This window comes from Symphalangus syndactylus, chromosome 9, assembly GCF_028878055.3.
Source record: "Symphalangus syndactylus isolate Jambi chromosome 9, NHGRI_mSymSyn1-v2.1_pri, whole genome shotgun sequence".
Classification (NCBI taxonomy): Eukaryota; Metazoa; Chordata; class Mammalia; order Primates; family Hylobatidae; genus Symphalangus; species Symphalangus syndactylus.
In genome coordinates, this window is record NC_072431.2 from 58,508,572 (window position 1) to 58,533,057 (window position 24,486).

A 24,486-nucleotide genomic window follows, 5' to 3' on the forward strand; every position below is an offset into this window, starting at 1 on the left:
TATGACGCACTTCCGGGTGCGCGTTCCCGAGGTGCGCGGTGCGGTCTCCCGGTACCCGGAGCGGCTCTGATTCACGGTGAGCCTGCTGGTCGCGGGTTAGCGAGGCGGACAGGAAAGGGAGCCTTGGCTGAATGGTTTGGGGAGGGAGGAGTGGGTTTAGCAGCTGTGGCTTCCGAGGACCCCACCTAGACCGGTCCTAGCAGGGCTGTGGGGAGGAGCTCCCCGTCCCCGCCCAGCCCCAGCTGGTGGAGGCGCTGGGTCCCTGGAAAGCCTTTTCTTCCACTTGGGGCTTTAACAAATGAAAGCTGGAAGAACAGATGTTCTGGAAGTTCTTTCGCGTTCCAGAATAGTTTTTTTGTGTGTGTGCGCTCCCCAAGCCAAGCCGTCTATCAGTCTGACCGTGGCCGCCTTTTTTCTCTTTCTGAACTGGAGGTCCGAACGCAAGGCTCATTGATGGGAATACGCCCAAGGGGTTGGAAACCTGTGGGAAGCCGAACCTCATTAGAAGTCTTGGGTAGAATCCAATCCAAGGGAAGAAATAGTTCCCTCGGGCTTTGTTCGGGCTAGAACGCACACACAGAATAGGGATCTGCTCAGGTTTAGAAAAACATTCTTAAAGAACCATGTATAAATAAGAGTGTCAAGACAAAGTTGATTTGGGCCAGGCGCGGTGGCTCACGCCTGTAATCCCAGCACTTTGGGAGGCCGAGGCGGGCGGATCATTTGAGGTCAGGAGTTCGAGACCAGCCTGGCCAAACCCTGTCCCCACTAAAAATACAAAAATTAGCTGGGTGTGGTGGCTCGCGCCTGTAATTCCAGCTACTCGGGAGGCTGAGGCAGGAGAATCGCTTGAACCCAGCAGGCGGAGGTTGCAGTGAGCCGAGATCATGCCACTGCACTCCAGCCTGGGCGACAGAGCGACACTTGGTCTCAAAAAAAAAAAAAAAAAAAGTTGATTTGATGGGTGAGGTACTTGGAAACCCAAGAAATCTAAAGAACAGGCCGGGCGCGGTGGCTCACGCTTGTAATCCTAGCACTTTGGGAGGCCGAGGCGGGCGGATCACGAGGTCAGGAGATCGAGACCACGGTGAAACCCCGTCTCTACTAAAAATACAAAAAATTAGCCGGGCGTGGTGGCGGGCGCCTGTAGTCCCAGCTACTTGGAGAGGCTGAGGCAGGAGAATGGCATGAACCCGGGAGGCGGAGCTTGCAGTGAGCCGAGATTGCGTCACTGCACTCCAGCCTGGGCGACAGAGCGAGACTCCGTCTCAAAAAAAAAAAAAAAAAAAAAGAAATCTAAGGAACAGTTGAGCTGTGGAGAGGAAAAGAGTCAAGAGGCAAGACAATTGTTTTCAAGTGTTGGAAGGCTGCTATGGAGAAAGTGAGCATTGGTCTTGGACTAACCTAGGATTTCTGAAATGATGCGGAATTTGATTCAGGTTAAAGAATTTGTGTGGCCGGGAACGGTGGCTCATGCCTGTAATCCCAGCACTTTGGGAGGCCGAGGCGAGTGGATCACCTGAGGTTGGGAGTTCGAGACCAACCTGACCAACATGGAGAAACCCCGTCTCCACTAAAAATACAAAATTAGGCGGGTGTGGTGGCACATGCCTGTAATCCCAGCTACTAGGGAGGCTGAAGCAGGAGAATCGCTTGAACCTGGGAGGCGGAGGTTGCGGTGAGCCTAGATCGCGCCATTGCACTCCAGCCTGGGCAACGAGTGAAACTCCGTCTCAGAAAAAAAAAAAAGAAGAACTTGTAACAATTAGTGTAATTCTATGGCTCAAGAATTATGTAATTTGGCTGCCTAAGGATTTTTTTTTTTTTTTTTTTTGAGATGGAGTCTTGCTCTGTCACCTAGGTTGGAATGCAGTGGCGCGTTCTCTGCTCACTGCAAGCTCCGCCACCCGGGTTCTAGCCATTCTCCTGCCTCAGCCTTCCAAGTAGCTGGGACTACAGGCGCCTGCCACAACGCCTGGCTAATTTTTTGTATTTTTTAGTAGAGACGGGGTTTCACCGTGTTAGCCAGAATGGTCTCAATCTCCTGACCTCATGATCCACCCGCCTCGGCCTCCCAAAGTGCTGGGATTACAGGCGTGAGCCACCGCACCGGGCCCCCTAGGGATTTTCAGGTATGGACTGAGTGTGAAGCATTTTAGCACAAGTTGGTAAGTGCTGTTCTACTTTTAGAATCTATGGTAATTTGATTTTTTTATGCCTCATCTTGTTACAGAATGGACTTGGGGTGCTTTCATAAGGGCATATAAGCTTTGGGAGATTGGCATAAAGGAGGAGGGAAAATGGACACAGAACAAGGGCCTTCTGTTTATGATAGACCATGAACTTTTGCTTGATGGACTTCTTGAGATAAACAGTCTAGATAGCTTTTAAAAAGTCACTGTGATTGTAGACAATGTGAGTTAGTAATGAAGCGTCTGATTTCTAGCTGCATGCTTCTTTATTTTTTAAGAGACAGGGTTTTCCTTTGTCACCTAGGCTGGAGCACAGTGGTACAGCCACAACTCTGCAGCCCGGAACTCCTGAGCTCAAGTTATGCCTCAGCCTGGGCAACAAAGCAAGACTTCGTTTCTACAAAAATAAATAAATAAATTTTTTAAAATTAGCCAGATGTGGTGATGCACACCTGTAGTCCTGGCTACTTTGGAGGCTGAGGTGAGAGGATGGCTTGAGGCCAGGAGTTCAGGGCTGCTGTGAGCTATCATGGCACCACTACACGCCAGCCTGGGCAACAAAGCGAGACCCTGCCTCTGTAATTTAAAAACAATAAAATAAAGACCCAGTGAAGTGGTTCACGCTTGTAACCCCAGAACTTTGAGAGACCAAGGCAAGAAGATGGCTTGAGACCAGGAGTTCGAGGCTTCTGTGAGCTGTGATTGCGCCACTGCACTCCAGTCTAGACAACAGACTAAGACACTGTCTCTAAAAAATAAAAAAGTTAAATTAAAAAAAATATGAAAGAGGAGTCAGGGGATGACCCCAGGTTTTTCAGTCCAAGTAAAAAGAACAATGAGAGTTGCCATTAGCTGAGATGAGCAGCTTTTGAGGGAGAGATGGGAATTCCATTTTGGACATGTTAAGCTTGAGATGTCTTACTGGACATCCACGTGGTAATGGCAAGTGGGTAGTTGGTCGTATGAGTCTGGAGGTCAGCAGGGAGGTCTAAGTTGGAGGTACAGTTTGGGCAGTTGTGAGTATACTTAGATGGTAATTAAAACCATGCAACTTGTGAAATCACCAAGGAGAGTGAATGCAGGAAGGAGGAAGGGCACCCAGCCCTCTACTCGTTTGTAGTCTTCATGCGTTGTACATTTGAGTTGTGTGCACCGCAAAATTGATGTGCCACCGGGCGTGGTGGCTTATGCCTGTAATCCCAGCACTTTGGGAGGCCAAGGTGGGCGGATCACTTGAGCAAGACCAGCCTGGCGAACATGGTGAAACCCCATCTCTACTAAAAATATAAAAATTAGCCAGGCATGGTGGCACACACCTGTAATCCCACCTACTCAGGAGGCTGAGGCATGAGAATCACTTGAACTCGGGAGGCAGAGGTTGCAGTGAGCCGCACTGCACTCCAGCCTGGGCAACGGAGTGAGACTCCATCTCAAAAAAAAACAAAAAACAAAACTGATGTGCCTAGAATAAATCGCTTAGCTAATGAGCTTACCCAGCCAACTGCCCAGCAGCAACATCCAAGGAAACTTTTCTGTAATTTGCGGAGGCAATCATGTGATCCAGTGGCATCTGTGAATTTGGATTCACCGAATTCTCAGAGTGTGTCCCACATGAATGTTATGTTAGTACATGATGCCCCCTGTGTGATGCCAGCAGGTGCTGCATGACTGACTCCCTGGTGACTTGCCATGTTTCCCAGGCCAGATCACAGAAGCTGAGCAGCCCAAACACTGGTTTCTTTCCTGGTCTTAGGGTGCCCTCCTCTGGATAGAGTATGAAATTTTCTAACAGTTACGTAAAGTTAATCTACCACTGAGGAGGTCTCTTTTATACATATATATTTGGGTTTTGTTTGTTTGTTTGTTTGTTTGTTTGCAACAGAGTCTCACTCTGTTACCCAGGCTGGAGTGTAGTGACACGATCTTGGCTCACTATAACCTCCACCTCCCAGGTTCAAGTGATTCCCTGCCTCAGCCTCCCAAGTAGCTGGGATTACAGGTGCCTGCCACCACTCCCAGCTAATTTTTGTATTTTTAGTAGAGACAGTAACTTGTAATTTTATGGCAACTATATTTTTTTAGGTTTAACATGTGGCCCTAAAGAACCAGAAACCGAAAGGAACCAATATTCCTGCCCCACAGAGTCCCATCTTTAGTGAGGCTATTTCTGGAGTTTATATGATGACCAAGATACTAGGCATGGATGGCCCCAGTTCACCATGTTGGCCAGGCTGGTCTCAACTCCTGGCCTCAAGTGATCCGCCTGCCTTGGCCTCCAGAAGTGCTGGGATTACGGCCATTAGCCACCACACCCGGCCACTTGTTTTAAATATTGTAAAGAAAGCTCTCTAGTGCAGCTACCTCGTTATTTCTTGTTTATTTTAGTCTTTGGTGCTCGGGCCTTTGTTTTAGGAGGTGAGATGATGTTGCATCTCCCCTGGCTCAATATTTAAGTAGTACTCGGGCACTCCTGTGGTATGTACTGGGTATATACAGACTTATTTGGCCGAAGAATCCTTTATTCAAATTATTGGTTATAGTGGTTTTTTTGTTTGTTTGTTTCTTTTTTTGCAACGGAGTCTCACTGTGTTGCCCAGGCTGGAGTGCAGTGGCACAATCTTGGCTCACTGCAACCTCTGCCTCCCAGGTTCAAGCTATTCTCATGTCTCAGCCACCCATATAGCTGGGATCACAGGCACCTGCCACCACGCCCGGCTAATTTTTGTATTTTTAGTAGAGATGGGGTTTCGCCATGTTGGTCAGGTTAGTCTTGAACTCCTGACCTCAGGTGATCCACCTGCCTCGGTCTCCCAGAGTGCTGGGATTACAGGCGTGAGTCACCGTGCCCCACCTTAGTTATAGTGCTTTTGAACACATTTTGGAAAATAATTCTGTATGCATTTTTTTCCGTGCCTTACAGTTTCCCTTTTAATGCTTTGGGTTGCTTCCTGATGTCTTAATTCCACTGCTAAACAGTCCACCAACATTAGTTTCTTTTTTTTATTTTTTAAGACTAACCAAAGCCTTAATTTCATAACTATGAACCGTGTTTACAGAATGTTAGCACTAAAGTCCATTTTGTTTGTCAGAAAACTACTTACGATCTCTCTCTCTTTTTTTTTTTTTGAGACTGAGTCTTGATCTGTTGCCCAGGCTGTAGTGCAGTGGTGCAATCTTGGCTCACTGCATCCTTCCCCTCCTGGGTTAAAGCTATTCTCCTGCCTCAGCCTCCGAAGAAGCTGGGATTACAGGTGTGCAACACCACACCCGCCTAATTTTTGTATTTTTAGTAGAGACAGGGTTTCACTATGTTGGCCAGGCTAGTCTTGAACTCCTGACCTCAGGTGATCCGCCCACCTCAGTCTCCCAAAGTGCTGGGATTACAGCCATGAGCCACCGTGCCTGACAATTTTCTCATTCTTTAAGAAACAAAATTTGGAAATCCAACAAAGAATGAAAATGTGGAAATCATCTATAATTCCATAACCTACCAATATCACTGTTAAGTTTTGGTCTATGTGTGCTGTGTATAAATGTATGACTTTTAATTTTTTTTCTTTTTTTTTTTTGAGACGGAGTCTCACTCTGTCGTCCAGGCTAGAGTGCAGTGGTGTGATCTCGGCTCACTGCCAGCTCCGCCTCCCGGGTTCACGCCATTCTCCTGCCTCAGCCTCTCGAGTAGCTGGGACTACAGGCACCCGCCACTGCGCCCAGCTAATTTTTTTTTTGTATTTTTAGTTGAGACGGGGTTTCACCGTGTTAGCCAGGATGGTCTCGATCTCCTGACCTCGTGATCCGCCCACCTCAGCCTCCCAAAGTGCTGGGATTACAGGCGTGAGCCACCGTGCCTGGCCGACTTTTAATATTTTTTAAGTGCCGTCAAGCCAGATCCATGGAGATTGTCATGTGTTTGAAATTAGCTTAATTGGTTGTTTTGGGGTGGTTTGTTTGTTTTGTTTTTTTGATTTTGATTTTCTTTTTGTTTTTTGAGGCAGGGTCTTGCTGTGTCACCCAGGCTGGAGTTCAGTAGTGCAGTCACAACTGCAGGTCACTGCAGCCTCGACCTCCTGAGCTTAAGTGATCCTTCCACCTCAGCTTCCCAAGTAGCTGGGACCACAGGTGCGTGCCACCACACCTGGCTAATCTTCATATTTTTTGTGGAGACAGGGTTTCACCATGTTGGCCAGGCTGGTCTCGAACTCCTGACCTCAAGTGATCCGCCCGCCTCGGCCTCTCAAAGTGCTGGGATTACAGATGTGAGCCACTGCACCTGGCACTTCAATTTGTTTTGTTTTTATTTTTTTGAGAGAGAGTCTTGCTCTGTCACCCAGGCTGGAGTGCAGTGGCGTGATCTCGGCTCATTGCAACCTCTGCCTCCCGTGTTCAGGTGATTCTTGTGTGCCTCAGCCTCCCAAATAGCTGAGATTACAGGTGCATGCCACTATGCCTGGCTAATTTTTGTATTTTTAGTAGAGACAGGATTTTACCATGTTGGCCAGGCGGGTCTCGAGTCCAGGCCTGCCTCGGACTCCCAGAGTGCTGGGATTACAGGCATGAGCCACTGCACCCGACCTCAGTTATTTTTAATGTACTAGTTAATTACACCCTTTGAGCATGACTCAGGTCATACTGACAGGCCCAGTCATTTGACTAGTGAATTTTCCTTTTTTTTTTTGAGACGGAGTCTCACTCTGTCGCCCAGGCTGGAGTGCAGTGGCGCGATTTCGGCTCACTGCAAGCTCCACCTCCCGGGTTCACGCCATTCTCCTGCCTCAGCCTCCCAAGTAGCTGGGACTACAGGCGCCCGCCACCACACCTGGCTAATTTTTTGTATTTTTAGTAGAGATGGGGTTTCACCGTGTTAGCCAGGATGGTCTCAATCTCCTGACCTCGTGATCTGCCCACCTCAGCACCTCCCAAAGTGCTGGGATTACAGACGTGAGCCACCATGCCTGGCCTTAACTAGTGAATTTTCATTGCTCAAGCTAAATGTCTTAGGTTTAAACAGATGGCATCTAGCCAGTAGATAGCTTGATAAAATCTCAGAAACTATAATATCTATAGTGGTGAGATTCTGAACTAGTTTTGGAGCAAAGTTAATTTTAAAATTGTGCCACATTGCACTTTTTAGGAAAGTGGAGACCACTGAAATCAAAGTAGGATATCCTGAGCTGATTGCAGAAAGATTTTTTTTTTTAGAAATGGAATCTCTCTCTGTTGCCCAGGCTGGAATGCAGTGGCACAGACTTGGCTCATTGTATCCTCTGCCTCCTGGGTTCAAGCAATTCTCCTGCCTCAGCCTCCCAAGTAGCTGGGATTACAGGCGTCCACCACCACGCCTTGCTAATTTTGTATTTTTAGTAGAGAGAGGGTTTCACCATGTTGGCCAGGCTGGTCTCAAACTCCTGACCTCAGGTGATCCACCCATCTCGGCCTCCCAAAGTGCAGGAATTACAGGCATGAGCCACTGTACCCAGCTCATTCCAGAAAGATTTTGAGCAGTTGTTTTTATATGGTAGTTTTATGGTGGACATAATTTCCACAATTTCTTGTGCTAAAGGTATGGCTGCAAAGACCCAAAAACACTTTTCAGTTTGATTATTTTTTGGTAACTGTATTTTCTTAGGTTTAACGTGTGGCCCTAAAGAACTGGAAACCCAAAGGAACCAATATTCCTGCCCCAACAGAGTCCCATCTTTAGTGAGGCTGTTTCTGGAGTTTATATGATGACCAAGGTACTAGGTATGGCCCCAGCTCTGGGCCCTAGGCCTCCACAGGAGCAGGTGGGGCCTCTGATGGTAAAAGTCGAGGAGAAAGAAGAGAAAGGCAAGTACCTTCCTAGCCTGGAGATGTTCCGCCAGCGCTTCAGGCAGTTTGGGTACCATGATACCCCTGGACCTCGAGAGGCCCTGAGCCAACTCCGGGTGCTCTGCTGTGAGTGGCTGAGGCCCGAGATCCACACCAAGGAGCAGATCCTGGAGCTACTGGTGCTGGAGCAGTTCCTGACCATCCTGCCCCAGGAGCTCCAGGCCTGGGTGCAGGAGCATTGCCCGGAGAGCGCTGAAGAGGCTGTCACTCTCCTCGAAGATCTGGAGCGGGAACTGGATGAGCCAGGACACCAGGTAGGCAGGGGAGACCTTTGTTATTCTAGGAGATTGGGAGTGTAACATTCTAGGCAGGAACAAGGGTTTGTCCATACAGTTAGATTCGCTGAATGGGAATTTCTGCTGAATTAGACCTTGTTTCCTCCTATTTGTCTCTATCATCCTAGACTAACTTTTAGCCTTGGGAATGGAATGGGATGGGTGTTTTCCTTTTCTCTTTCCTAGAGGTTCTATATAGCTCTCCTGGGATTTTCATTCTTGGTCTTAAAGTGAGCCATGCACAAACCCAGCCATTCCTGATTGTCTCTAGGTCTCAGCTTCTCCAAATGAACAGAAACCGGTGTGGGAGAAGATATCCTCCTCGGGAACTGCAAAGGAATCCCCGAGCAGCGTGCAGCCACAGCCCTTGGAGACCAGTCACAAATACGAGTCTTGGGGGCCCCTGTACATCCAAGAGTCTGGTGAGGAGCAGGAGTTCGCTCAAGATCCGAGAAAGGTCCAAGGTGAGGACCACCCATTAGACTCCTATTTAGTGCCCCAGGCCTCTGTGGTTGGAGAAGCAGAATAATTAGTAATTCTTGGTTGTGAGGTGATTTCATAGATTGACTTGATTGGTTGGGCTGACAGGGTGGAAATAGTCCCCTTTCCTCCCCCAAGTAAGGCTGTCTTAGCCTGGGCCCTAGCATGGGAATGGATCACTCTTAAAGGATCAGTTTCCCTTTGAAGTCTGGGTATTACAAGTAATTTTTTTTAAAGAGTCAATTGAAGTGGGTTTAAAAAAGAAACTGTTAACAGAGGTGTAGACACTTCAAATGAACCAATAAGGAATAGTGTTGCATCAGACAACAGTGAAAAGCTGTTACTCCCGAAGGCAGGGCGCGGTGGCTCACGCTTGTAATCCCAGCACTTTGGGAGGCCGAGGCGGGCGGAACACGAGGTCAGGAGATCGAGACCACAGTGAAACCCCGTCTCTACTAAAAATACAAAAAATTAGCCGGGCGTGGTGGCAGGCGCCTGTAGTCCCAGCTACTCGGAGAGGCTGAGGCAGGAGAATGGCATGAACCCAGGAGGCAGAGCTTGCAGTGAGCCGAGATTGCGCCACTGCACTCCAGCCTGGGCGACAGAGCGAGACTCCATCTCAAAAAAAAAAAAAAAAAAAGAAAAGCTGTTACTCCCCGTGAACCTAAAGGGACAGAGGGGGGCCCTCTTACCAGAACCAGGTAAGAGCTATAGTCATGGAGGAGGGGGTCACTTGATAGAATTGTGGCTGTAGGCCCTGCCGTGGGATGAGGAGAAAATGGAATAAATACCCCAGCTGCACCCTCCTTCTCCCCTTAAATCTCCTGCTTTTGTTCCCCAATGACAAACTCAGTTGGCAGCCAGAGGGCAGGAAAGACAAGACAGTGCAGCCCTTAGGGTCAGCTTCCTGGGCCACAGGGTGGGTCAGAGAATGGATCTGGGAAGGGCAAATGGAAAATAATTGGCAACCTCCTTTCTGAAGCTATGGAAAGAGGTGGGGCATTTTTCACAAGTCAAAGATATATTAGGTGACTACTCCTGAGCTCAAATCTCCATATATTATGGTTTATAGAATAATCTCAGGCCATAAATGGTCATCCCCTGTGGGGGTGTTTTTGTGTGTTTTTCTGAGACAGGGATTCCATCCATCATCCAGGCTGGAGGGCAGTGGCGTGATCATAGCTCACTGCAGCCTCAATCTCTGGGGCTCAAGTGATCCTCTCACCTCAGCCTCCCAAGTAGCTGGGACCACCATGTCTGGCTAACTTTTAATTTTTTTGTAGAGACAGGGTCTCACTATGTTGCCCAAGCTGACCCTATGTTATTTTGTTATTTTATGGCTTCTACTCTTAAGTACGTTCATTTACCAGAAGGATTAGAACTAAATCTTTGAAACAAAGTTAATGTTTAATTATATGTTTGCAAAAATATGGCATATTATTCCAAATCCTAATAGTTTGAAACCAGGACTTTGCTTATGTGTTGGTGGTGTAGACCACTATTTATGTGTGTGGTGTGATTTCATGACAAGAGTCCATGGCCCTCAGAAATCTCCCTCCATGCTTGCTGTGTCTGAAACGTGAAACTCCATCATGGAAACAGTTTTGAGCCGTGTTAAAAATCACATTTTCTAGGAAAAGTAAAAAATTAAACAGCTAAATTCTTCACGGTTTGTGGTGAACACGGTAGACTCTCCAGGCAACTGGGGTCTCCCCAGAGTTGCCACAGTAATTAGAGATAAAAATAGCCAGAGACCTATCTGGTCAGTTTTATTTTCCATATCTTTTGGTGTAGCCCCTTGGCAGTATTACACAAAGAAGAGGGTGGAGTAGAAGGATTATCAGAGCCAGGAACAGGCTTGGGTTTTAGTACCCAAATAGGACAGAAGACAAAGCTGCTGGGCCCTCCCAAGGAAAGGGAAGTTGGCTCTGAAAGCTTTGCATAAAGTCTTTTTTTGTTTGAGACGGAGTCTCCCTTTGTCGCCAGGCTGGAGTGCAGTGACGCAATCTCGGCCCAGTGCAACCTCTGCCTCCCAGATTCAAGAGATTCTCCTGCCTCAGCCTCCCGAGTAATTGCAACTACAGGTGCACACCACCACGCCCAGCCCTTTTTTTTTTTTTTAAACAGAGTTTCGCTCTTGTTGCCCAGGCTGGAGTGCAGTGGCGCCATCTCGGCTCACTGCAACATCCGCCTTCCAGTTTCAAGTGATTCTCCTGCCTCAGCCTCCCGAGTACCTGGGATTATAGGCTCCCACCACCATGCTTGGCTAATTTTTGTATTTTTAGTAGAGACAGGGTTTCACCACGTTGGCCAGACTGGTCTCGAACTCTTGACCTCATGACCCGCCCTCCTCGGCCTCCCAAAGTGCTGGGATTACAGGCGTGAGCCAGCGTGCCTGGCCAAGAAACTGTTAATAAAAACACAAGCAGGCACCTTTGACAAAAACAAAATAGAATTTCTAAAAGTGAAAACTGTAGTCATTGAAATTAAGAATGCAGTGGCTGTTTTAAATAATCAAGGACATGATTAGCAAACAGAGGTAGATGCGAGGAAGTCATCTGAAATGCTGCTTAGAAAGATCAAGGTGAGGCCGGGCGCGGTGGCTCACGCTTGTAATCCCAGCACTTTGGGAGGCCGAGGCGGGCGGATCACGAGGTCAGGAGATCGAGACCACGGTGAAACCCCGTCTCTACTAAAACTACAAAAAAAAATTAGCCGGGCGTGTTGGCGGGCACCTGTAGTCCCAGCTACTTGGAGAGGCTGAGGCAGGAGAATGGCGTGAACCTGGGAGGCGGAGCTTGCAGTGAGCCGAGATTGCGCCACTGCACTCCAGCCTGGGCGACAGAGCGAGACTCCGTCTCAAAAAAAAAAAAAAAAAGAAAGATCAAGGTGGCAGGCATTGGACATCAGTGTGGGATCAGATCAGGATGTCCAGCGTATGTTTAATAGCTGTTCCAGAGGAGGCGGACAGAGTTGGAGAGGGCAGACATGGTGGCTCACACTGGTCATCCCAGCACTTTGGGAGGCCAAGGAGGGCGGATCACGAGGTCAGGAGATCAAGACCATCCTGGCCAATGTGGTGAAACCCTGTCTCTACTAAAAATACAAAAATTAGTTGGGCATGGTGGCATGCACCTGTAGTCCCAGCTACTCGGGAGGCTGAGGCAGGAAAATCACTTGAAGCCAGGAGGCGGAGATTGCAGTGAGCCAAGATCACGCCATTGCACTCCAGCCTGACGACAGAGTGAGACTCCATCTCAAAAAAAAAAAAAAAAAAAACAAAAAACCCAGACTGGCTGGGCATGGTGGCTCACGCCTGTAATCCCAACACTTCGGGAGGCTGAGGCAGACGGATCACCTGAGGTCAGGAGTTTGAGACCAGCCTGGCCAACATGGTGAAACCCCATCTCAACCAGACATGGTGGCACGTGCCTGTAGTCCCAAATACTCGGGAGGCTGAGGCAGGGGAATCGTTTGAACCTGGGAGGCAGAGGTTGCAGTAAGTCAAGATTGCGCCACTGCACTTCAGCCTGGCGTGACAGACTAAGACTCCGTAAAAAAAAAAAAAAAAACAAAACCAATGCTACTAAAAATACAAAAATTCATCCTGGCTAATGCAGTGAAACCCCGTTTCTACTAAAAATACAAAAAATTAGCCGGGCATAGTGGCGGGCGCCTGTAGTTCCAGCTACTCAGGAGGCTGAGGCAGGAGAATGGCGTGAACCCGGGAGGCGGAGCTTGCAGTGAGCAGAGATTGCGCCACTGCACTCCAGCCTGGGCGACAGAGCGAGACTCCGTCTCAAAAAAAAAAAAAAAAAAAAAAAATACAAAAATTAGTTGAGCTTGTTGGTGCACGCCTGTAGTCCCAGCTACTTGGGAGGCTGAGGCAGGAGAATCACCTGAACCCAGGAGGTGGAAGCTGTGGTGGCAGCAGTGACCTGAGATTGCGCCACTGCACTCCAGCCTGGGCGACAGAGTGAGACTGGGTCTCAAAAGTAACCAAGACATAAAAGACGGATTACCCCCCTCAAAGGAATGCTGATTAGACTGATGGCAAACTACCCAACGGTAACAGTACATCCTGGAAGACAATGAAATAAATAGTCCTGGTAAATTCTTTTTCAATTTTTGCCTCATTCAGCTATTTTTTAAAATGTTAACTTTTGGCTGGGCATGGTGGCTCACACCTGTAATCCCAGCACTTTGGGAGGCCAAGGCAGGTGGATCACTTGAGGCCAGGAGTTTGAGGCCAGCCTGAGCAACATGGTAAAACCCCATCTGTACAAAAAATACGAAAATTAGCCAGGTGTGGTGGCTAGTGCCTGGGGTCCCAGCTACTTGGGAGGCTGAGGCAAGAGGATCATTTGAGCCTGGGAGGTGGAGGTTGCAGTGAGCTAAGATCATGCCACTGCACTCCCACCTGGGCAACAGAGCTAGATCCTGTCTCAAAACAAAACAAAAATAAAGTTTTATGAAGTTACTTCTGTCCCACACATGTAGTCCATGGCTGTCCAGTGACTCGAAGAGAAGTCTGCGTGTAGGCAAGTGATTGCTAATTATGGAGAGTGTAAAGGACTTTAGCTGCTGAAGCTCTGACCCCCAGCAGATGGTGAGGAGAGGGTGAGCCTGGAAGCAGCTGATAGTCACTGTCAGCAAAGGAAGGAGATAGACAGCTGGGCAGAGAGAGAGAAGCTGTCTGGGCAGTTCCTAGGGAAGGGGAAAGGGCTTTGGAGGAAGGTAGCTTGCTGACAGGCTTCCGTACCCTCAGAGGACTAACAGTTCTCAAAGGGGGCCCAGTTTTCAGAGCGAATTTCTCTTACTCCCCTTTTCCCTGATGTGGATGGCCAGGTGGACTTTGAAGAGGTGTGAGTGCCTGGTGAGGTGTTCTAAAAAGATAAACGGTTCCATCTGATTTCAATAGTGAGCGTCACTTTATAACTAAATTACAAGATGTAGCCAGTGTAAGTGAAATGATGAGCGTTAAGCCCTCCTGGAGATCATGTGCTTTCATTCTGATTGATACGGATCTGGGGCTGGAATGATTGTAAATGGTCAGAATGCCCTCTGATTGCTTTTATGTTCAACTGCTGTGGCAACAGGGGTTTTTGTGAGTTTACCACTCAGCCTCATCCTTAATTGTCCTTGTCATTTTCCTTAACTCTGGCCCTGCAGCAATCATTCTCCCTTGTTTTTAATCTGCATGAGGCTCAGCTGTTCTTTTGTTTGTTTAAAAAAAAGGGCTGGACGTGGTGGTTCACGCCTGTAATCCCAGCACTTTGGGAGGCTGAGGTGGGCGGATCACCTGAGGTCAGGAGTTCTAGACCAGCCTGTGGTCTAGAACATGGAGAAACCCTGTCTCTACTAAAAATGCAAAATAAGCCGGGCATGGTGGCACATGCCTCTAATCTCAGCTACTCGGGAGGCTGAGGCAGGAGAATCGCTTGAACCTGGGAGGCGGAGGTTGCAGTGAGCCAAGATTGAACCATTGCACTCCAGCCTGGACAACAGGAGCAAAACTACATCTCAAAAAAAAAAAAAAAGCTGGGCGGGGTGGCTCACGCCTGTAATCCCAGCAGGTGGATCACCTGATGTCAGGAGTTTGAGACCAGCCTAGCCAACATGGTGAAACCCCATCTCTATTAAAAATACAAAAATTAGCTGGGTGTGGTGCCAGCTATTCGGGAGGCTGAGTCAGGAGAATCACTGGAACCCAGGAGCGGAGGCTGCGGTGAGCCAAGATAATACCACTGCACTCCAGCCTGGGCAACAGAATGAGACTCTGTCTCAAAATAAATAAAATAAATATTTTTTTAAAGATAGGGTCTTACTCTGTTGCCCAGGCCAGCACAATCATGGCTCACTGCAGCCTTGACCTTCCAGGCTTAAGTGATCCTCTTACCTCAGTCTCCCAAGTAGCTGGGACCACAGGGGCACACCATGCCCACCTAATTTTTTTATTTTAACTGTTTGTAGAAATAGGGTCTCCCTATGTTGCCCAAGCTGGTCTTGAACTCCCAGTCTCAAGCCAACCTCCCGCCTCAGCTCCCAAAGTGCTAGGATTACAGGCATGAGCCGCTGTGCCCAGCTACCACTCTCATATGCTGCATTTTGCCTTCTGTATGTGAAGCTGTTTTTCTGGCAGAAAAAGCCATGTTCTCTTCACATCTTAATAGCTTCGGGTGGGGGCTTGTGTGAAAGTGCAGTGTGGAGGCCGGGCCTGGTGGCTCACGCCTGTAATCCCAGCACTCTGGGAGGCTGAGGCAGTTGGATCACGAAGTCAGATCAAGACTATCCTGGCCAACATGTTGAAACCCCATCTCTACTAAAAAAAAACAACAGAAAATAGCTGGGTGTGGTGGCACGTGCCTGTAATTCCAGCTACTCTGGAGGCTGAGGCAGGAGAATCGCTTGAATCAGGGAGTTGGAGGTTGCAGTGAGCTGAGGTCACCTGCATTCCAGCCTGCTGACAGCGCCACTCTGTCTCAAAAAAAAAGAAGTGCAGGCTGGGTGCGGTGGCTCACGCCTGTAATCCCAGCACTTTGGGAGGCCGAGGCAGGCGGATCATGAGGTCAGGAGATCGAGACCATCCTGGCTAACACGGTGAAACCCTGTCTCTACTAAAAATACAAAAAAATTAGCCGGGCGTGGTGGCGTGCGCCTGTAGTCCCAGCTACTCGGGAGGCTGAGGCAGGAGAATGGTGTGAACCCAGGAGGCGGAGCTTGCAGTGAGCCAAGATTGCGCCACTGCACTCCAGCCTGGGCGACAGAGCAAGACTCCGTCTCAAAAAAAAAAAAGAAGTGCAGTATTGTAAACTACATTGGATGCTGATTTACTTGTATGTATGCGCTATCATGAGCTCTATTTAGTCAACCTTCAGAATCCATCAGTCTCACCTGATGGTTCTGTTTCTCTGGTAACAGTTTCTTCCTCAGAACAAGAAACAACTGAAGTATCCTTAATCTGCTTATTGTTTCAGATTGCAGATTAAGTACCCAGCACCAGGAATCAGCAGATGAGCAGAAAGGTTCTGAAGCAGAGGGGCTCAAAGGGGATATAATTTCTGTGATTATCGCCAATAAACCTGAGGCCAGGTTAGAGGGGCAGTGCGCAAACCTTGAAGATGAAAAAGGAACAAAACCCCCTCTTCAAGAGTCAGGCTCCAAGAAAGGTAGAGAATCACTTCCTACTAAACCTACCCCAGGAGAGAGACGTTACATATGTGCTGAATGTGGCAAAGCCTTCAGTAATAGCTCAAATCTCACCAAACACAGGAGAACACACACTGGGGAGAAACCTTACGTGTGCACCAAGTGTGGGAAAGCTTTCAGCCACAGCTCAAACCTCACCCTCCACTACAGAACACACTTGGTGGACCGGCCCTATGACTGTAAGTGTGGAAAAGCTTTTGGGCAGAGCTCAGACCTTCTTAAACATCAGAGAATGCACACAGAAGAGGCGCCATATCAGTGCAAAGATTGTGGCAAGGCTTTCAGCGGGAAAGGCAGCCTCATTCGTCACTATCGGATCCACACTGGGGAGAAGCCTTACCAGTGTAACGAATGTGGGAAGAGCTTCAGTCAGCACGCGGGCCTCAGCTCCCACCAGAGACTCCACACTGGAGAGAAGCCATATAAGTGTAAGGAGTGTGGGAAAGCCTTCAACCACAGCTCCAACTTCAATAAACACCACAGAATCCACACCGGGGAAAAGCCCTACTGGTGTCATCACTGTGGAAAGACCTTCTGTAGCAAGTCCAATCTTTCCAAACATCAGCGAGTCCACACTGGAGAGGGAGAAGCATCGTAACTTTCAAGTGCTCCTGTTGTTGTCGTCGTTTTAAACTTTAGAATCTGAACACCAGGAAGAAGTCTTGTCATTGCAGCAGCATCGATTCCGGTGATAGAGTTTGTATCACTCAACATCGGGATGCCTGAGGAGTGCGAGCTCCACAGCAACACGGCAGGCAGGAGGTCCTCAGAAGGTGTCAGGAGGTTCCACACTCTCCAGTTCACTGGAGCAGAGTCCTTTCCCCACACTTAGGGTGCCAGTAAGCCATGCCAGCATTACCTTTTGCGTAGTTAAACTGACGTGTATCCAGTCTAGTTAAGGAAGAAACATTAAGACTGTTCAATTTTTAACATATATTCAAGAATTTTAATTTGTAAAGAATTGAGCCACATTGAACACAATTGAATGAGATTGAGAATAAACTTATAACATCTTGTAATGCCTCAGGACTATTATTACAACAAATGATGTGTTGGTTACTGAATACTTACAGATGGAGAAAACTATTCCTACTGGTTTAGCTTTTAGAAAATTTGGATTTGGGGGTCAGGCACGGTGGCTTACGCCTGTAATCCCAGCTTTGGAAGGCTGAGGCGGTCAATCACCTGAGGTCAGGAGTTCGAGACCAGCCTGGCCAAAATGGCAAAACACTGTCTCTACTAAAGATACAGTTAGCTGGGCATGGTGGCGGGTGCCTGTAGTCCAAGCTACTCGGGAGGCTGAGGTGGGAGAATCGCTTGAACCCGGGAGGCAGAGGTTGCAGTGAGCCGACATTGCGCCACTGCACTCCAGCCTGGGTGACGGAACGAGACTCCGTCTCAAAAAAAATAAAGCGAATGCTTTCACTAGATAATAGCTGCATACCAAGAGCCAGGGGCCATGTTGAACTGTCCTGGCACAGCTGTTGGATGGGTTTGTGGCAGACAACCGTTATCAGCCACGACTCGTTGGTTTTTTACAGAAGCCATACATACAGAAGGAGTGTCTTTTGCATCTTTGAGGGCAGCAATAATCACCATTCAGGGTGTAGTATTGTTTCTTTCTTGCCACTTTGATTGGCTGGGGAAGGGCAGGGTGTGCAGGAGTTCCCACTTGAGCCTTCTTCCTATGACCTATGCTACAGGTTAAGTAACCAACGTGCTGGGCATCTGTCCCCCTGCTAAACATATCCCAATTATCTTCTCAGGGAAATGGCCATAGGGTGAGTCTGTTCCCACTGGGCCCACTGAGATGGATTTGGGCCAGGACTCCATTTATCAGCTGACCTCTGCCTGGAGGGCAATGGTAAGTTATAGATCCGTGTCATATTAGATCTGTATCAAAAAGCCTCAAAAGGCCTGGGCATTCTGTTTTCCTAGTACGTTACTCTAGCGAACAGCCACAGGTCCTTTGGGGAAATATTTATTGCGTATACTTATGGTACAGTTGGAAGGTCTTCAAAGAAACCCAAACTCCCCTTAAGTTGATGGATTCTGGATCTCAGAACTGGCTCAGATCTGGAAAGCAGCGGAAGGATTGCAATTTCCCATTGTCACAGCTGGTATCAGCCTTCTCATTAACTCAGGATTTTTTGTTTATACGAATCAAAGCCTTACCCTGTTGGCTGAAAGTTTTTGCTGAGAACACCAAGGGTTATTGGTCAACGCCACAGATCCCTGTGGGTCAAGACACCCTAGTGGGCTGGGCACAGTGGCTCATGCCTGTAATCCCAGCACTTCGGGAGGCTGATGCAGAAGGATCGTTTGAGCCTGGGAGTTCGAGACCAGCCTGGGCAACATAGAGCCCATCTCTATTTTTTTAAAAATTCATAGTTTATTTAAACAAAAATAAGGCTGGGTGTGGTGGCTCATGCCTGTAATACCAGCACTCTGGGAGGCTGAGGCAGGTGGATCACATGAAATCAGGAGTTTGAGACCAGCCTGGCCAACATGGTGAGACACTGTCTCTACTAAAAATGCAAAAATTAGCCGGGTGTGGTGGTGGGCGCCTGTAGTCCCAGCTACTCAGGAGGCTAAGGCAGGAGAATTGCTTGAACCTGGGAGGCAGAGGTTGCAGTGAGCCAAGATTGTGCCATTGCACTCAAGCCTGGGTGACAGCGTCGAGACTCCATCTCAAAAAAAAGTCACCCTAGCTGCCACTCTGGCCTTGTTGCCCACCATGGTAATTATGTCCACTTTACCTGTGATAGCTCAGTGCTGCCGCCTGGCCTCTGCTGACCAGTCATCCCATTAACGACAGGGAACTCTTGTTCTGTAGCAGAATCTCCTACTATTAACCCTGCTGAAGCAACTGTCACTGAACAATCCCAGTGCTCCCCTCAGTTCATCTTTTATTGTCTGAGTGAACGGAAAGCTATTTGGGCCCTCTGAGATAACATAGATGTTTGATTCTCAGGTCTCATGTAAGAAATTCATTTTAACACACACTGAGTCTGCTGACACCCTTTCTCTGCTCATCATTTCAGCAGCTCTACCTCATTTACTGTAGGCCATCATTCCTCACCAAGTATTGGATTGTTTTTTTCTTTTCATAGAGACAGGGGTCTCATTTTATTGCCTAGGCTAGTTTCCAACTCCTGGGCTCAAGCAGTCCTCCCATCTCAGCTTCCTGAGTAGCTGGGACTACAGATGTGTGCCACCACGCCCAGCTAATTTTTGTTTTTTTGTAGAGACTGGGTCTCACTATGTTGCCCAGGCTGGGCTTGAACTCCTGAGTTCAAGCGATCCTCCTGCCTCAGCTTCCCAGAGTGATGAGATTACACACGTGAGCCACTGCACCCAGCTGATTAATACATGAAAACCACTTGGAAAAGAGCCAGGCAACACTGACACAGAGTATATGCCATGTATCAGCCACTGCTACCATCACTGGCAAATCCCATCTCCTCTACAATCTCAACTCTGAAAACTTCTCTGAAAACAGCATCATTCCACTCCATCTTTACTGAACCTGCCCAGGCTTGATGCTGGTTAGATGGAGGAGGATGAGGAGTATAATCAAAGAAAACTTATAAAATTTTGATCCTGACAGGTTTACAGAATTTTTAAGAGGGGGCAATAAATGGGAAAGTGGGATCTGGTTTGAAACATACTATGAAACTGTAGAAAGTCCAGGTATAACTGCTCTGCAGTCCACTGGAGACCCACGACTGAGGCTTAGGAGAGCCATCAGGACATGGGCAGATTTTTTTTTTCTTCGAGACAGTCTCGCTCTGTCACCTAGGCTGGAGTGCAGTGGCATGATCTCAGCTCACTGCAACCTCTGCCTCCTGGGTTCAAGTGATTCTCCTGCCTCAGCCTCCCGAGTAGCTGGGATTACAGGCATGTGCCACCACGCCTGGCTAATTTTTCTATTTTTAGTAGAGACAGGGTTTTACCATGTTGGCCAGGCTGGTCTCAAACTCCTGACCTCGTGACCCGCCCGCCTTGGCCTCCCAAAGTGCTGGGATTACAGCCATGAGAACACAGATTTAAATTGTATTTGCATAGGCTGGGCATATTGGCACACACCTGTAATCCCAGCACTTTCGGAGGCCGAGGCAGGCAGATCATGAGGTCAGGAGTTCGAGACCAGCCTGGCCAACATGGTGAAACCCTGTTACCTACTAAAAATACAAAAATTAGCTGGGTGTGGTCGTAGGCGCCTATAATCTCAGCTACTAGGGAGGCTGAGGTTGCAGTGAGCCAACCTCAGTGGTCCACTGCACTCCAGCCTGGGCAAAAGCGAGACTCCATCTCAAAAAAAAAAAAATGACAATCTATAATTTTATTTCATTTTTGAGACTGTCTTGCTCAGTCATCGTGAGGTGGTACAATCACAGGGGCTCACTGCAGCGTCAACTTCCTAGGCTCAAGCAGTCCTCTCACCTCAGCCTCCCGAGTAGCTGGGGCCACTAGTGTGCACCACTACACTCAGCTAATTTTTTTTTTTTTTTTTTTTGAGATGGAGTCTCACTCTGTTGCCCAAGCTGGAGTACAATGGTGCAATCTTGGTTCACCACAACCACTGCCACCCACATTTAAGCGATTCTCATCCCTCAGTCTCCTGAGTAGCTGGGATTACAGGCACGTGCCACCACACCTGGCTGATTTTTCTATTTTTTTTTTTTTTTTTTTAGGAGAGACAGCGTTTCACCATGTTGGTCAGGCTGGTCTCGAACTCCTGACCTTGTGATCCGCCCACCTTGGCCTCCCAAAGTGCTAGGATTACAAGCATGAGCCACTGCGCTCAGCCGTAATTTTTTTTTTTAATTTTGTTGTAGAGATAGGGTCTTACCACGTTATCTAGGCTGGTCTGAAGAGATTCTACTGCCTTGGCCTCCCTAAGTAAGTGTTGGGATTATAAGCATGAGCCACTGCACCTAGCCTATAAAGAAATTTTAGGGCTAGGCATGGTGGCTCACGCCTATAATCCCAGCACTTTGGGAGGCTGAGGCCGGCAGATTGCTAGAGCTCAGTTCAAGACCAGCCTCGGCAACATGGTGAAACCCCATTTCTACTAAAAATATAAAAATTAGCTGGGGCGTGGTGGTGCACACCTGTAGTCTCAGCTACTCCAGAGACTGAGGCACAAGAATTGCTTGAACCCGGGAGGCAGAGGTAGCAGTGAGCCAAGATGGTGCCACTGCATTCCAGCCTGGGCAACAGTGCGAGACTGTCTCAAAAAAAAAAAAAATTTAAGTCAACTTTCAGATTCCATTTATAGTAACCAACATGTCTTTTTTTTTTTTTTTTTTTTTTGAGATGGAGTTTCGCTTTTCTTGTCCAGGCTGGAGTTCAATGGCGCAATCTTGGCTCACCACAGCCTGCGCCTCCTGGGTTCAAGTAGTTCTCCTGGCTCAGCCTCCTGAGTAGCTGGGATTATGGGCATGTGCCACCATACCCAGCTAATTTTGTGTTTTTACTAGAGACGGGGTTTCTCCATGTTGGTCAGGATGGTCTAGAACTCCAGACCTCAGGTGATCTGCCCACCCTGGCCTCCCAGAGTGCTGGGATTACAGGCGTGAGCCACTGCACCCAGCCAACATGTTTTAACTGAAATGTATGGTCCAAACATTGCACAAAACCACACTCAATCTCTTCTGAAAAACTATTCTGTTTAATAGTGCACTTCATTTATGCTACAGGATGAGCAGGGTTGGGAAAACACAATGGAAAGTCATCCCGTCAGTTGGGAAAACTCGGAGAGTGCCATCCTCACCCAGCAACAAGCACTGCCACCAGGCTCAGGCACAGCCTGCCTCCTCTGAGCTTCGCTTTTTTTTTTTTTTTTTTTTCTCCCTTTTGGGCTTTGCTCTTTATCTGCATTAATCTTCAGCTGCTGAAGAGTCAGAGGCAGAGACAGGAGTGGTCTGGCTCCTGGGGCTGGGTGTCAGAGGGCAGGGCAGGCAGGCCGAGTGAGCTCCTTGAAAGCATCCTTACCCAGGCATTTAGAGAAAATCATTTTCATCATTGGAGCGGGAAGAGGACGAGAGAGGACAGGAATCAGAGGACAACACTAAGTGCTTCTGACCCTCTCCCTCACAGCCGGTTACTAGCTGTTTGGATAGATTTGCCCATTCAGCCCCAGGACAACTGGGGAGGGCAAGGGGTCTGCTGGCAATATCACCAGGTTTCTCTTGGAAACATGGTCTGGCTGCTCCAAGAGCCCTAAAGGACACCATCATCACAGAAGATGATTCTGGAATCTCTTCTACCCTCAATAAAATAATCCCTCAATGCCAAATTTCCATAATTAATGAAATCATGAAACAAAACAGCATGTTTCTTATCGAAACTTAAAGCTGGACTAGGAACAGTAGCTTTGAAATAGTCTCCCTTTACCCTCCCTAGCAAATAACAGGACCCAGAGCGTCCTTTCCACTGCCTTCTGTGCTGACTATGCAGACTCCAACTAAAGGAATCCATCGAATTCTGTCCCAACTGTGCTTCCATCCCCACCTTGGAAAAGTTCCTCTGCTGTGAGAAAAAGTTTAGTGCAAACTCCTTTCCTAAATGGGGCGACTGGTCCCAGAGCTGCTTTCTATTCCCAGCACGCCATCCGCTTGCCTTGTCGCTTTCTAAGGCTGGTGTGATTTCTGGGAAAATTCAATGATTTGCCCCATCTGCCCCATTCTCTAAAATGAAAGGTCTGAGTTGGAAGGGACACATCCTAAACTGTTGAGATTTATAGGGTAAGGCAAGAGCTCTTGAGACTCAGGGGAAGTGAGGAAAATGGGTGTGTGGCTCTTTCACGTGGACTCTCTGATATTTAACTCGGTTGTAACTCTGAGGGAGCTTTTGCTCATGCCCATCCCATTCAAAGGCTTCTCTCCAGTGTGAATTCTCTGATGGCGAACAAGAGCCGAGCTGTACCTGAAGGCTTTCCCACACTCACTACATTCATAGGGGTTCTCCCCGGTGTGGATTCTTTGATGCTGAATAAGGCCTGAACTGTAGGTAAACTTTCCTCCGCATTCCATACATTCGTAGGGCTTCTCTCCAGTGTGGATTCTCTGGTGCTGATAGAGGTGTGAGCTCTGGCTGAAGGCTTTCCCACACTCATTACATTCATAGGGTTTTTCTCCAGTGTGGATTCTCTGATGGTGAATAAGGGTTGAGCTCCTGCTGAAGGCCTTCCCACATTCATTGCAGGCGTAGGGTTTCTCACCAGTGTGGATTCTCTGATGGTGGGTGAGAGTGGAGCTCCAGCTGAAGGTCTTCCCACACTCATTACATTCATAGGGTTTCTCCCCGGTGTGGATCCTCCGATGCAGAATGAGGGCAGAGCTACAGCTGAAGGTTTTCCCACAATCACTACATTCATAAGGTTTTTCCCCAGTGTGGATTCTCTGATGCTGAATAAGGTGTGAGCTCTGGCTGAAGGCCTTCCCACACTCATTACATTCATAGGGCTTTTCCCCAGTGTGGATTCTCTGATGTTGAATAAGGTCTGAAGTTCGATTAAAGCTCTTGCTACATTCATCACACTTATGGGGTCTGTCTCCCACGGGGAGTCTCTGATGTGAGATAAGGTTGGAATTCACAGTGAAGCTGTTCCCAAAATCATTATATTTCTCGCTTCTGTCTTCCATGGGGGTTAGCTTCTCCTCAACTGTCACTTGGCCAAAATCTGGCATTTTCCTGTTCAATCTTTCTCCAGGGGAGTTCCCCAGTGGCCTCTTCAGACTGACTTCTCGTTCATAGGCTTCTTTAAACTTGAGACCCTGAGAAATATCCTTTTGAAATCTTCCCAGTAGGACCCCATGTGATCTTGTGTCTTCAGAAATTTCTTGATCATTTTCAGTTCTGGTCTCACGATCTGACACAATAAAAAATGCAAATGTCACTTGTTCCTTGGGGAAGAAAGAGTGAAAATCACAGGACAGGATCATCGTAACGAATACTTACAGTGCCAAAAGCACATGCCTACAAAGAGGCCTGCCCCACATGTGTGCAGCTAAGGCAAAATGAGACAACCAGGCTAAGGAGACAGGGAAGGGACAGAGCAGAGCAAAACCAAGGAGAACAGAGCTGGAAGTGGAGAGAAAGCTGAGTATGTGTGGAGAGGAGGACAGATCAGGCAGAGAGGCAGGGAACCAACGTTAGAAGAGGAAGGTCATATTGCTTAATGAAGTGACAAAGCCTTTAGAGAGGTCAGGGCAGTGGATATAACTGGGGACACAGTGACTGCAAGAAGGGAGAGCAAGTACAGGACAGTTGGTGAGAAAAGGGGGTAAGGGTTGAGGAGAGACAGCAGCAGCACGAGAACGAGCAAGGGGGAGGATGCTAGTGGCCGCCACGGCCCCGAAAGAAGAGCAGTCATGGCTATCGTCACGCCACAAATGCCAAGCCCATGGAAACGGCAAGACAGCTGAGTCCACCTCTGGGCCCTACGCATAAAA

General features: G+C 48.1%; 2 protein-coding genes across 30 annotated transcripts in view; one reads left to right on the forward strand and one right to left on the reverse strand.

The window, feature by feature from the left end:
- Positions 1–17,043, forward strand: ZSCAN21 (zinc finger and SCAN domain containing 21). Of its 15 annotated transcripts, none has more exons than XM_063646257.1 (6): positions 14–76; positions 2,001–2,132; positions 2,234–2,415; positions 7,819–8,314; positions 8,607–8,799; positions 15,793–17,043. In XM_063646257.1, exons 4-6 carry the CDS (start codon positions 7,916–7,918, stop codon positions 16,620–16,622), a joined length of 1,422 nt encoding a protein of 473 aa, XP_063502327.1. In that variant the 5' UTR covers positions 14–76; positions 2,001–2,132; positions 2,234–2,415; positions 7,819–7,915; the 3' UTR covers positions 16,623–17,043. The 15 variants fall into 15 exon arrangements, with proteins under 15 accessions (XP_055148461.1, XP_055148469.1, XP_055148464.1 ...); XM_063646258.1 differs by lacking the exon at positions 2,234–2,415 and adding an exon at positions 6,188–6,311; XM_063646264.1 differs by lacking the exon at positions 2,234–2,415 and having other exon boundaries at positions 15,793–15,984; positions 16,088–17,043.
- The window catches only part of ZNF3 (zinc finger protein 3), a 25,307-nt gene continuing 16,662 nt past the window's right edge, over positions 15,842–24,486 (reverse strand). For 12 of the 15 annotated variants that reach the window (XM_055292500.2, XM_055292501.2, XM_063646266.1 and 9 more), the window contains one exon: positions 21,681–23,903. In XM_055292500.2, coding sequence (XP_055148475.1) covers positions 22,834–23,903 — 1,070 coding nt within the window. In that variant the 3' untranslated portion in view covers positions 21,681–22,833. Of the gene's footprint in view, positions 16,916–21,680; positions 23,904–24,486 lie in introns of those variants that run through there. The other 3 variants (XM_055292508.2, XM_063646268.1, XM_055292509.2) reach the window with 3 other exon arrangements.